Source organism: Chelonoidis abingdonii, chromosome 18 (genome assembly GCF_003597395.2).
Source record: "Chelonoidis abingdonii isolate Lonesome George chromosome 18, CheloAbing_2.0, whole genome shotgun sequence".
Classification (NCBI taxonomy): Eukaryota; Metazoa; Chordata; order Testudines; family Testudinidae; genus Chelonoidis; species Chelonoidis abingdonii.
Genome location: NC_133786.1, coordinates 6499391 through 6513930, shown reverse-complemented (window position 1 = coordinate 6513930; position 14540 = coordinate 6499391). Strand labels below are relative to the sequence as shown.

The 14540-nt window shown below is 41.1% G+C and overlaps 1 protein-coding gene across 6 annotated transcripts in view; it reads left to right on the top strand.

Moving 5' to 3' along the window:
• Nucleotides 1-14540, top strand: part of ARHGAP32 (Rho GTPase activating protein 32) — a 341478-nt gene that overhangs the window by 194374 nt on the left and 132564 nt on the right. For all 6 annotated transcript variants that reach the window (XM_075073474.1, XM_032802390.2, XM_075073473.1 and 3 more), the window contains one exon: nt 11703-11789. In XM_075073474.1, coding sequence (XP_074929575.1) covers nt 11703-11789 — 87 coding nt within the window. The remainder of the gene's footprint in view (nt 1-11702; nt 11790-14540) is intronic.

Below are 14540 nucleotides of genomic sequence, written 5' to 3'. Positions count from 1 at the left end.
TTTCTTGGAAAGCTTTCCCCAGTACAGAAAAGACTTTCCCGGCCAAAACTGCGTGTATAATAAAACAGCAATGGCAAATTTACCAAAACCTACTTGTAGGATGATCATTTATAAGAAAAATAGATTCGGCTAATTGGCTCAATGCACTTATTTGAGATTAAATAGTGTCTGAGTCACTGGAATAATTTAGGAGATAGTGAAATTACTGTCTGTTGTCCTCGAGTAACTTGGAACTTGAAAAAGGAAGGAATAGCTCCTGTTTCTAGTGTCACCTGTTGAATATAACATTTGTAATAAACTGAAAGAGTACATTTGCCTTCATGTCTGTGTAGCATTAAAGCTTTGTTTCAATTAATTTTTTCGGGCCTGATATTGAGAAGTGCCAGGTAGTACTGGTCGGGAGTCCTTCAGCTAAATGTCATTTCACTGGAAAATGTTGATCTGTTGAAACCAAATCTCTTTGCAGAAACATATTGGTTTCAACACAACTTTTTTGGGGAATAATTCTCAAGTCCGAGATGGAATTGAGAGAGCCTGACTATATACCTTCTTGGGAAGGAAACTTGCCTTGAATGAATCATGCAGAGTAGGGATTTGCACCTGGGATTTCCACACCCCAAAGTGAATGTCCTAATCGGGTGGATGTGTCTCTCTCTCTCTCAGAATGAGAACACATTTTCAGGTTTTGCTGAATGAAATTCTTGGTTTTGGCCAGCCCTAGTGCCAAATGTCCTCACTCCAATTGATGTGAATGGAAGTTGAGGGTACTCCGCGCCCTACAGGGTGCTGCGATATTATATAAATAATTTAGTTTCCCTTTTAACTGTAATGAGTCTTTTAGGACCATAGGGTACAACTAAGCAACATAGTGTAAAATGAGAATGATTCTTTATCTTCAACCAGGGAAATAAATGAGAAGAGGCCAAATCTTGTAGTGCTTTCTCAGGCCAACTCTAGCTGGACTCCCCTTGAGTTTTTTGTCCGAGTAAATATGCTGTGTGTGACAAGATTTGGCCCTGGATATTTTTTAACTAGGGATAGAAATAGTTTGCAAGAAAAAATAGCCTCATATTTCTTGCTTTTGGCCATCAGACGTAATTTTCACCCAATACGTACATTCCACAGCAGTGGATAAAGGTGGCATTTGTACTGTGGTTTCCCTTGTCTGATTTGCTAAGTTGCACAAACATCATAAATTAATGAGAGGACTGACTTCAAGGAGGCATTAAAAGTGTGGTGGTTTAAAAAGAAAAAAATGAGTTCCAAATATTGTCAGAAAAATTATCAAATGTAATAGTGATTTAGACATTTAATGAGCATTTTCTATAGCTGAGCATGAGCAGCTGCATATGTCTGGCTGCCTTTGCCAGGGAGCAACCTTAAATTCCATTTTGGAAAAATATAAAAAGGTTACCAGATTTGCTTGGAACAATGACACACTCTTAGCCAGGAAAAGTATCAACCTTTCCACTGACTTATAACTCCTGGCAAGAGACAGTTCATGGTTCTTAAGCATTCTCCCCATCTCTTCTGACTTGATAATTCTACATTTTGCACAGCAGTGACTAACGGCCGAGTTTCTGAGATGCAGCATGATTGTATTTGGATTGGTTGCCGTTGTTGAGAAGGGAAATTGATGTATTATTTGTGATAAATGCATTGCAGTACTTAACCAGACATGTGTTAGACCTCCTTAGGGCTATATCTGCCTTACAGTTAACTTGGCTGATCGTTTCTGGGGTTGGAATAGCCTTGGCGTGAGCAGCCACACTGCAAAGTCATATCCTAATCACTGTGTGCTCACTGGTGCTGCACTCCCCCATGTGTGCCACTGGGAAATCCTGTAGTTCCTTGTACTGCAGCAAGCTGAGCTGCTCTTTTCTTTCTCAGTGACTTGTGGTAGAATTTGTCTGTCCTCTCAGCACATGGGGAGGGTGGAAGGAAGAATTGTGGGAAGGCACTGGAGGACTATCAGTTCTCAAGCGATTTAGCCTGAAGTCCTCTTTAGAAACTGGCCCTGATTGAAAGCATCACTTCACTCAGTCAAAGGGTTTTGTGTATGGACAAGAGAGGGACTTCAGGAACAAACCCCTGGAAAGAGCCCAGCCTAACTCTGCAGTGAAGACACCCTGGGTATGTGTCTGCATAGGTTGGAAGTAGGCTGCCCCTCTGTAATACGAACTTCTTCATCCTCCACTTTCCTTTGCTTTTGTTCTTCTGTGTGGCTCAGCCTTCCCTAACGATGCCTTCCTCAATTTCCCCATGTCCTTCCCATTGTCCTAGCACAGGTGAGAGGTCACCAGTTGGGAGCTCTCTCTTGTGGGCCTCTTGCCTTTGCCTTTTAGAAGGGCTATCTCAAAAGAAAGCAGTATCTCACGTTGCCAGGAAGTATCAATGCCTATCCCCTTGCGTACATCCATTGGTCGTGTATTAATACAGGTAGTTAAACTTAGATGAAAGCCAGTGCTACATTGCTTTGCAAAATTCGGCTTGTCCCCTCTTTTGCAGAGAGTAATTTCTTTGGACAATTACGATTTGGGTGGGTGAATGTAGTTTGTGCCTTGCCTGCTAAATGTTCCTGGCACATTTTCTGAGGGTGGGTGCCCAGAATATTATCTAGTATGTAGATCAAGCCCAGTGTTATCAGAAACAGAACAGCATATTCAGCAGTGTGTCAATTGATGCACTTAATGTGGAAGGTCAGGGACAAGGGCATGCTCTGTCAATATCTGTCCTGAAATGCAGAAAATGGATTTTACACCATGGGTTGGTAGCAGATCTGTGATTTTGAGTACGTATTCTGCTGACTGATACAAAAATCAGCCCCCTGTGGCCCAGGTCATCAGCACCAGAACTTTTCCCTGCAAAGGTTCTGTGAGTGGAACTTTTTAAAGGAGCCATTCACCAGGCCCCAAATACAATAGTACCTCTAAGATACATGCTTCTCTGCTTATTCTGACCCACAGTCATTGCACTGTTACTACAGACATTGGCTTGAGAGATTTACCGTGAAATGCTCCATAAACACCATTGTGCTTGTTCATAAAGAGATTCCAAGGTCTTGTGAGAGCTCACACAGTGACTATGCCGAGGGTCAGATCTTCCCAGGGCTAGTCCTGCATCAGTGTAGGTTGTGTTGCCCCCACTACATGATGGGGCTTGGCAAGTAGTTCAGTGTATTCAGAACACCTTTCTATGATGGGACAGGTGAGTGTGGGGTTCAGGAGGCTTGAGCTTGCTTTGGTTAATTTCAGTGGAAGTGGATTTGGGTCTGGGGTAGGCTTTTGGGGTCAGCAGTGCTTTCAGCAGCTTTTTGTACCTCAAATCGTTATCTTTCCACCCTAATTATGATTACTAAAGGTAATCTGGACACGTTTTTGAGTAAAATGCAGGTAAACCTTGCTAACTAGGCAAAGCTTTGTTTACTGCTGCATGCAGAAGGCTTTATGTCATGGAAATGAAGGCAATCGTTTACAAATTACATATAGTTTCTTTGGCAAAGCTCTTGAAACCTTTTCCTTAACAAGCTTTGTTTTCCATGATGACTCCATGCCAATGGTCATGTATTATACGCTTGCTGGTATAGGGTGTGTGTGTGCGTGTGTGCGTCCGACCAAAATGAGCAAAGAATATTCCCGGCTTTATCAAGAAGTTGGAATGAACTAACCCTTGTTTCCTAATTTTGGCATGAAATATTATTTAATCATGACAGTTAGATGATGTGGTCAGCAGTGTGGAATGTGGCAGGTCATGTGTGCCTTGCGTACAGCCAGCTTCTCAGCCAGGGTTTGTGATTGCAGAGTTCCAGATAAATGAATGAGGCTGTAAAATGCCTGCCGTTTAGTCCAAATGCTGATGTGCCACAGATCAGTACAACAACGTACGCATGGAGAGCCACCAGGATGAAACTTTCCAAGTCTCTTCAGAGAGGGCAAATGACTTTTTTGTCCCATTGGAAGAAAAGCAACATAATTTAGAATTTGTGTGTGTGGGTGTGTGCTGTAAATTATTTATAGTATTAGAATACATAATTTCAGATCACACTTCTAGACTGTGTTGTACCATAAGCTGTGAACTCCTGTTGTTTTTTATTAGCTATTTCCAGAAGAAAAATCCAGAAAGCCAATAATTTCTTCTCTGCAGGACACTCATTTAATCACTCTGTTTAGCTGCTGGCTTACTAAAGATGAGCTGCTTTATCACAGACAATGAAGGGGCCAATGAAGTAGAAAGTTTTTTTAATTTTTTTCCCCCATTAGTCTGGTCTGTATAAATGATCTATAAAGTCTTGGCTGGCAGCCATTGTTTTTTTCTGCAAAATATGTGTAAGAGGGCTATATAATTTAGTGTTGCCTTTCAAGATACAAAGGGTGGAACTATTCCCATTAAGTGGACTGATGGAGTGAGATAGTGCGTGTTGCTTTGGCTGGTCGTCTAGTTTTGGAACTCTTTGCTGCTATTCAGTTTATTATAGTTAGCTATTGTTCAGTGGATCGTTATATTAGGAACTATGGTACTTGGGAATTATGGTTCTTAGTCAGCTGTACAGGGTGACGTGTGAATTTGAAGGCAGAAGAAAAATGAATGCCAGCTCTCTGACAAACTACAGCTGAAGCAAGCAGAAACCTAGCACAGGTCTATAGGATGTTTGCCCTCTTCCATCCTTCATTGGCATGTCCAGTAATGCAGAATGGATGCTCAGAAACTTGTCTTTGCCTAGATAGCTGATTGATACTATGGCATAAATTTATAGCACTGGGAGTTTGCTTGCAACTGTTGGCATAATTTATTCCTAAGGCCATCTTTAAAATGAAAAAATGTGTTCTTGTAGCATTCTCTTAGAATTCCGTTGCTGCTATTATCCATTTCACTGTCTCTAATTGAGTGAGTACCATATTCTGCAGTTCAGTCTTCTCAAGTGTTTTCTTCACAGTTTTGGCATCTATTTAAACACGTTGCCCCTTTTATCTGCAGCTCTAACTTTTTTCTTGCATGACCTCATAATCTTAGCCTGTCTTATTATAAAACACTGCCATTGAAAAGATTATGCTGTCTAATCAAAAAGATTAATGAAGTCAATCATATCTACTTATGTTAGCTGAGCGCACATCTCCCAAACATAAATATACCACTACCTAATTGTTATTTTCAGGAAGCTCTAGACTGTGATTTTGAAGGTGAAAAGTGAGCATTTCAAGTGATATGAAGAATGTTAAACTACCTGTAAATTGTTGGAGACTGCTGTTTCCTTTCAGTGCTTGCTCAGATGATTCAGATGAAGTCTGGGGCCTGGGTGGGGAGGAGAGTATCCTTTTCTTGTAGCAGTGTCTGTCTCTGTCTTTTTTTCTAAGAAGAATAAAACAATTTGCCCAGGTTGGGGTCAGTCAGTTCGGCTCATAGGACCTGGTCCAAAATCCACCAAGGTCAATGGAAGGCTTTCCTTTGAGTTCAGTGGGATTTGGATCAGGCCCATAAGAATATTGAGTGAAATTCTGATCGCCTCATCTCAAAAAAGGTATATTGGAATTGGAAAAAAATACAGAGAAGAGCAACAAATATGATAAAGAGTATGGAACAGCTTCCATAGGAGGAGAGGGAGAGAAAAAACTGGGACTGTCAGTTTGGAAAAGAGACAACTAAGGGGGGATGTGACAGAGGTCTATAAAATCATAAATGGTATAGAGAAAGTGAATAAAGAACTGTTATTTGGCCCCTTGATATAGCTCGTGAGCCAGGGGTCACCCAATGGAATTAATAAGCAGCAGGTTTAATACAACATAAGGCAGCATTTCTTCACACAACACGTAGTCAACCTGTGGAACTCATTACCAGTGGATGTTGTGAAAGCCACAAATATAACTGAGTTCAAAAGAAAGAATTAGATAAGGTTCATGGAAGATAAGTCCATCAATGGCTATTCGTCAAGATGGTCAGGGACACAACCCCATGCTCTGGTGACCCTAAACTTCCAAATGCCGGAAGGAGAGATTGGGTGACAGGGATGATTAATTGATAAATTGCCCTGTTCTGTTCATTCCTTCTGAAGCATCTTGCACTGTTCACTGTTGGAAGATGGCATACTGGACTGGTGGACCATTGGGCTGACCCAGAATAGCCATTCTTATGTTATGTTCTTTCTGCCCATGTTGTCTTTAGACAGTTGTATCTCCAAGAGACACTTGGAGTGAAAAGCTCCTAAATAGGACAGAGTCAAAGCTAATATAATATTTAGTAGCACTATTTAGAGAGTAGAAAAAAAATTGTTCAGCCTAGGAAAAGAGAGTATACAAAATATTGTTCATACTACTAGAATGTTTTGCTGCAGAGAAAGGTACAGTAAAAGATGAACAATGAAACATACTGTAACAACTTCCTGTTCAGTCATCTATATGGACTGAGACATTTCTGCCATAATTTCCATATATTTTTTGGCAATGAAGTGTGGGGTAGGGTTTTACATGAAGAAACTCTTTCAGAAGCAACTCGTTTTTTCTTACCTCCTATACTGTTCAACCGGTTCTTCTGCAACTCCAACTCCTTTTCTTTTGCCAAGAGATGTGGGATTGGCTGCACAAAGAGGAGCATGGCTAGTTCCTATGCCAGGCATTCATTTTGTGAGTTTTTGCAAACCAAAATTAGAGCATTCGCCTATATGCAAGGGAATATGGTACATTTAAAATTTCACTTCTCATTAGAGACATAATTAGAAAGAAAATTACTAGAGAATGACCCGTCATGTCACATCATGTCATATCAGGTATTAAAGAGCAGAAATAATCTGCTAGTTGCTAACAGTATGCAGCCTAATGCAATATTCTCTGCATACTTTGCTCTATTACCACAGAACATATAAAAACAGCTGGGTAGCTTGTTTTCAGAGACCTCCACACTGGCTCATTGTTCTAATGGCACTAGGAATGGTATCTACATGACATGCTTGCTCTCATTGAAGGCTGGATACTATTGCTAAACAAATTGTTCTTAGATAATCCCTGACCTGTTTACTACAGATGCATCAGCAATTCAGTGGGCCCTTAATTAATAGACCAGAAGTGAAGTTCAGTAGATAAAGGGCCAAATTCAGAGGTGATGTGAAAGGGAGCTGTGAGTTAGATACATTTTCCCCTGTGACTCCCACCCACCTTACTCTATAGGTGCCAATATATGGCACTCTAAATGGTTGTAACTTACACTCCAAGGAGCAGAAAGAAAAGGTAATGTAAAGTAATCCCTAGCTTAATTTGATTGATCAGGGGGCAGGAAGACACACCAAGTGAGGTCTTATGTACATTCAGAATATGGACGCTGATGTAACTGCACCAATAGTTACACTGGTGCAAACCCCTCAAAGTGGAGCTTATACTGATGTAGCTTACTATCTACTTTCTTGATGTAAGCAAGGCCTGAGCTTCCCTTATACTTTGGTAAAATGAGTGTATGTGTGTCTAGGCAAAACTAATTTGCACCTCCTTTCTCATCACACTTAAATGTGGACCAAAGAATGGGGGAAGGAGGAATTTCTCCATGAAAAAGAAACCCACTTTTTTAACCACACTGGAGCAGGTATTTTACAGATGTGGAAAGTATTTCAAACTCTTTGATTTTCCCTTAATTGTGTGTTTTTATTTCTTTTTTTTTGCTGTTACCGTTCAGGTGTACTCCTTACGTTGCAGCACTTCAAATGTTAAATTTTGGCAGCAAAATAAAGTGTTAGTGGGGAAAAACCTGGGCACGAATGCAGAACTGAATAACTTTATCATGATATTCAATCATATTAACAGGCAGCAGGGCATACCCAGTGCTAAACAACCTCTTTCAGAGAGGGACAGAACTGTTTGAACATTCTTGAAGTTTTACAGTTCCATCTACCCTGCTGGAAGGAAAAGTGTGCTTTGCAGGAGGATTTATAGCTGGAGGTTGTCTGAGGACAAGAGGGAGATTAGCCCAAGTATTAAGCAGTAGCAGGGAAGAGGGTGTGAGGATGAGAAAGGGGGAGAAACTCCAAGCGTTTTTTAGGAGCAAGGGTTGGAGAGCAAAGGAAGTGAGACAATAAATGAGGTTGGAGTTGACACCAAGATCAGAATTGTCTTCACCTTCAGGAACTCTCTGAAGATTCTTAGCCTTGATGTGACCTACCAGCAACAGGAAGAGCAACTGCAATGCGAGATCTTTTAAATGTCCCTCATTTTTGGCAAGTATCAGAGGGGTAGCCTTGTTAGTCTGGATCTGTAAAAGCAGCAAAGAATCCTGTGGCACCTTATAGACTAACAGACGTTTTGGAGCATGAGTTTTCGTGGGTGAATACCCACTTTGTCGGATGCATGCACGAAAGCTCATGCTCCAAAACGTCTGTTAGTCTATAAGGTGCCACAGGATTCTTTGCTCATTTTAGACAGGTTCTTTTCCTAAATTGTCTATTCACCCCATCGGTCAGGCACAAATACTGCCCCCCCCCCTTTTTCTGATACAAGTAATCCCTTAATGGAAACTTTTCATTTGCTAAACAGGCTAGACTGCTTAAGAGCAGCAGAAATTTTTCCCTGTGCAAGGGACACGTGTGAGATGAACTCTGTATTTAATACGTTGAGTATAAAATAAATAGTCCAAAGCCTAAGGTGTTTCTTGGCCCAAAACACCTTATTGTTGCCTACTATAATGTACATAACCAGCAGAAGAGTAGTAAAAATTCAGAATGTTATGTCTAGTCAAGGAAGATGTAGAATTTGTTGAATATCTTGGCCCATTTTGTGGATTTTGTTTAATGTGTTCTACAGCTGCTATATCTAAAGATGCAAAGGGAGCTTGGTGATGGGGAGAACCAAGACTTCATCTGCTGCTGTGAACTAATAGGTCACTCATTTGCCTGATCTTCTTTTTCACTCTTGTCTCTTTCAGTTTTTGCCTGGTTTAGTTTTGCTCCTGACTAATTTTGAAGTATTATAGATGGATCAATTAAGTGCAAATTTCCCAACAAGCGAAGTTCATTTAATTTTTTTTTTCTCTTCAAGCCATTCATTACTTGTTTTTTTTAAAGCTGAATTTATTTTTGCTTGAAAGAGGAAGCAAGTAATTCTTCTGGCAAGTATAACTAATGCCTGCACTGTTCAACTTAATTACCACCCTATGAGCCAGCAGGATTATGAGGATGGGCCTCTCTTCCTGGAAAGCGTGTGCATGTGTGGGTGAGAGGATGAGCTATTTCATTAGGTTCAATGCCCCTTTCAGAGGAGGTAATATTGGTTTTTCTGAAGCTCTGTGATTCTTTTATTAACCATATTTTTCAAGGGGTATATTTTGGATGTCTCAAGTAATTGGCCTCAACTGTGGATAGTCTTAAATTGTTTGGGTACAATTTTAAACTTTTATTTTCTCAATAAATATTTAAGCCATCTTTATTATGGAATATCAACACCAGTAAAATATACTGCTATTTCTCCCCTCCCCCCAACTTTCATTAAGATTTAAAAATGACCTTTTATTGGCAGTGACTAATTTGGATAAATGCACAGGAGATATTTGGAGCAAGCTGGTCTATTGGTTGATGTAAACCTCCTAAGGTTCTATTCCTGGGTCTGCTGATGACTCACTGTATGACACTGGATACATTCCTATCAGTAAAATAGGCAAATAGGATAAAATGCTTGCACACCTTATAACATTTTTGAAGGAAAATGTTCATGATACACCTTACCCCAATATAACGCTGTCCTCAGGAGACGAAAAATCTTACCGCGTTATAGGTGAAACCGCACTATGTTGAACTTGCTTTGATCTGCTGGAGTGCGCAGCCCTGTCCTGCTGGAGCCCTGCTTTTCCGTGTTATATCCGAATCTGTGTTATATTTGGTCGCGTTATATCGGGGAAGAGTGTATCTTGGTGTAAGTGCAAAGTATTTTCAGGCAGAATGTTTATATGTAAAAATTAATTACCAAACATGCATCTTATGATTTTCTCTTTTTCATTATTCCTATTAAGTGAGAAGTTCTTTGATTTTCAATCACAAGTGCTTATTGATTTAATCAGAAATTTAAATACCAAAGGGTTTTTGTTATTTTCCAACTCCCAGGCTAACAGGCTTTGGAGATGAGCACAAAAGGAACTGATAGAGGAGTCAAGAGGAGAGGGTTAAGTAGAGATGTCTGCAGCGAGGGGCTTATTGCAGTGTTGGTTGGAAGTGCGAGAATGTTAAGTGAAGATCAGATTATAGGGCCATATTTCGTGCTGTACAGCCAGATTGTACTTGGAGTTGCATGGTAGTGCCTGTCGTAACAGAATTCAGCCCATAATGAAAATGCTGAGAGACCATCCGTTTGTCATGGGAAGCTGATAGAATATCTCAGATCAGCTGATGGCACTACTATACTCTATTTCTATTAGAGCCTCCTGCTTATGTTTTAGAGAGCAGTGAATTGGGAATTGCCAGTAAAGCCAATAGTGGAGAGAACTTCAGCATCTCACTTCCCAGCTTTGTCCATGCAAATGTCTGTTATGAGATTCATAACGACTAAAAAACCCTCACCCAAACCAAAAATCCAGAACGCTAAGATTTTGACTTAAAACTACTGGATGGGAAATTCAGGCATGTAAAGTGGCTGCTCCATAGCTTGCTCCTCTGTAGAGCCTAAGTATTGCATCTCCTCCACTTCATTGCTCTGGAGACATTGGCCTTGGCTAGTGTTCCTGAGGATCCCAGATGGGGGACCATAGTCCTTACCATACTTAGGATTGGGTGAGTTAAATTAGATGGAATGTAGTGTGGTGCCATGCAAATCCAGTTCCTTTCATGGTGTTAAGTCAGGACCTTGGGGTAATTTTCAGAGTGGAAAAGAATTTTGCTGGCATAGCTATGTTGTGTTTTTTCCGGGGGAGGGGACACAATGTAATTATGGTGATAAAAGCTCTCCATTATACCAGCAAATAACATTCTTGTACCAATATAGCTTATTTTTCTTGGGGAACTGGTATAGGAAGGACTTCTTTGCCCATATAAATTGCATCAGTACTTGGAGGGTTTACTTGTAGAGCTATACCAGCAAAGCTTTCAAGTGTGAACAAGGCCTGAGATTTAGATACTCCACCTCCCGTTACATGAACAGGAATGATATGGTTAAATTTCTGCGCATTGCTTTGAAAAAGCTCCTGGTAATATTGTTCTTAACGGATCTTTGTATTTGATGAATCATGCTGTAAAGCACTCCATTGTGGTAAACTACTTGATCATGTTGAAATCTGGAGACATGTTTTGTTATCTAATGCCTGCCCCAACATATAAAATAAAAATAAAATAAAGTAGGTAGTTAGAAAAAAGATCACTGGTATCTGATGCATGAATATTTATGAGAATATTTCCTGTGGAGGTTTAGTTTTACAGACTTTTAGAGATTTAATCCTGGGCTCTCACTCTGTGCTTGCTGACAATTGTTTGATCGGTGCACCGTTTATTTCAAAACCTGTCAGCTGAGATACAAAATCAAATTGTGTTTTGCAAGGTCTGTATATCTGGTGAATACTGAATGTTTTCAGTCTCTCAACTCCAGTCAGACAAACACAGTCCTGGTTCCTGATACCCAGCATGTCTTGGAGCAAGTTGATGTGAATGTGGTGCTTCAGGCATTATTACATGCCTGGCTTATCCCTGCTCACTGACCTGGTCTCTGTCTCTCTTTCTCTTCTACCCTCCCCCTCCCTGCTCCTTGATGTAGCTTTCACTCCCAGAGGAACAGAATGAAGTAACAAGGAACGGCTGTGAATCCAAGGAACTGGTCTACCTTGTGCAAATCTCTTGTCAGGTAAATGTCATGGTTTTTTCTCTCTCCCCTTCGCCCCGCCCCCCATTGCATTGCATAACTATTGTATTATGTTAAATAACGTGGCCTCATAATATTTTGATGTGTTGCTAGTTTGGTGTGCATTTTTTACCTCTTCATTGGCGTAGGCCCCAAAAGGATGCTTTGTGTTGTGCAGCAGGTGGATAATTTTTAAGGAAAGAAATAGTGAGCTTGAAACAGAGAGGGATGAGCTTGTTCAATGAACAGCCCTAACCACAGTATATGGAAAGCTATGAAATATTTAGCCTGGAGATATCTTATCCGCATGCATGCTTAGAGTCCATGCATATATGTGCATACATATTAGGGATGTGTGCATACGTTATATGAATAAATAGAAGAAGTGTGTGAGTGTGAATACAGAGGACACTATATTCTGTTGATAAAAACTTGCAACCTGCGAATCAGGAGTTTGAGGTTCTAGTTCTTATATGGCACCTATTACTGCGGTATCTTAAATACCTGGGACAGGTAAATTCATCTCTTTGTACGTCGGGCTCTCCTTCTGTTACCATAGGGTTAGGAACTCTTCCCCATCCTTGTAGATCCTCGGGTGCAAATACTGCAAACTATTTTATTATATTGACTGGAATTGATGATTGTGGGGAGACCACTTTGGGTGGAAGTAAATTACAGTGGATGTAGTTCTGGAAGGTATTGCTTATTTTTCTACCTTATGTCTAGCATTTTCCCCTAACATGACCCAAGCTGGCCCTTTTTAAGCACACAGTTTGTTGACTCAGTAGTGGGTATCAGGGAAATAGCTGCAGTTTCTCCCTCTTATTTTAAATCTCTATATTTGGTTCTATTGTCAGGTTCCTGAAGACTAGGGTTAAGTGTAAGTCATAGGCCTATTGACAGTAGGTCACAGCTTATCTTAATTGTGTATTGTGGGAGGGGGCTGTTTTCCCACAAAGTTGGAAGTCCATTTTCAATAGTATGACTGCCTTTGGGAGTGAGGGAAGGGGCTGAAATTTCACAGATGAGTAGCTTTTCAAACTGCTTGTACTTTGTGGGCTTCTCACAGATACCATATCACCCTGTTGTTGCCAGCTGGAGACTAGATGATAGATTAAGAGAGCAATGGAGTTGCTGACAAGGCAAGACTACGTATCTAATTGAGGTTACATGCCCAGGTCTCAGCCAATGGATTGTGTTTAACAATCTAAGGACTTAGGCTGAGGTTTTCCAAAGGGCCTAGAGCAGTTGAACTTCAGTAAGTTTTGGGTGCCTAACTCCCTCAGGTCTCTTTGAAAAACCTAGCCTTAATTAAAATATATGGCATTACTATTATCTTGCGCATCGGGCCATAGCACATATGCACTTTGAAAGTGTTTGAAGACATCAAGCATTATTAGCTCAGTAGCTAACTCAATTAAGGAGCCTGATTCAGCAGATAAGCCTGGTATCCTTCCCTAAAGCTCACCCTCTCAGGTGGGCCACCAGGACGTTCCACTTCAGGAGACATCTGTGAATGTGCTGCCTGTGGTCCTGAAGGGTACACCTTTGGGCCCTGCTAGGCAGAGCTCTCTTTAAAGATGTTGCCCAACAGCTGAGATCATACCAAGAAATGGACCAGTAGCTAGTGCAGCATGCATGACACTGATGCTATATGCCCATAATTACACACCAAGAAGGAAGGCTGCTGTTTCTGCTGAAGCTCCAGGACGCTTTTCAAGGGTAGCCTTAAGGAGAGCGCGTTTCCAAAATCTGGCATCTAAATGGCGAGGAGGTGGATCACTGTGGGCAGTTGCACATTGGGCAGAAGGAGTCACCACCTCCCAGCTAGCCATCCCTGAGCCTCCTGATGGATCCAGAAGCTGCAGCAAACCCCAAGTCTGTGAACCATGGGCCACCTGCTGAGAAGTTCTGTGCCCCTGAATCTCCCACTAAAGTGTTTCTCTGAACTAAACTGACGTCACTGGGTCCATGGCACTAAGCGATGAGATTGACCACTCATCCATTCCTCCAAATAATTCCTCCCAACCCACCTGACTTCCTCCTTATGCAGACTCAGTTTCAGTTCTCTTGCTTTAGTTCACCCTTCCATCTTTGAAACACTTACACTCTTCTATACGGCCCCACGGTTTGGGGCTGCACTGTAATTCCCCCGTGTGGACGCTGCAGGTGCAATCTAAAATGTTCCTAGTTCACATTAACATAGTTCTGTTCGAAGAACACTACATTAATACATACTAGGACCCTTTTAGTTTGCTCCCACGGCATCGTTGTGAGGGAATTACAGCTTAGTACTTTGGGGTGTGCTCCTATTCAGGGCCTTGTAGTCCAAATTGTGGGGCAGTGTAGGAAAGCCCTTAGAAAGCAGAGAAACTTGCAGCATCTGGATTCAGTGAAAGAGATGGAAAGATCAGCAGAGCTGAGTATTTTTTCCTGCTGGGGAAATACCAAACACCCTAACTTCTCACATACTCTCCTGATCTCTAGGGTAGGGTTCCATTCTGTTACCTGGGATACTAGGTGTCAGAAAGGATTTGACCCTGTGTTAATGTTGGTGTAGTTTAATGAGACATATAAAATTGTGTACAGAATGGTAGTACTGTGAGGAGATATTCTGGCAGAATATGTCCATGTCAGGCCAAAACATTGAAAGGGGGAAAAAAAATTATGAAACAGATTTCACTTGGCCGTATCTTGGATTTGCTACTAGCATTGATGCTGAGCTAGTTACAGCAGCTTACAAAAATCTTTTAA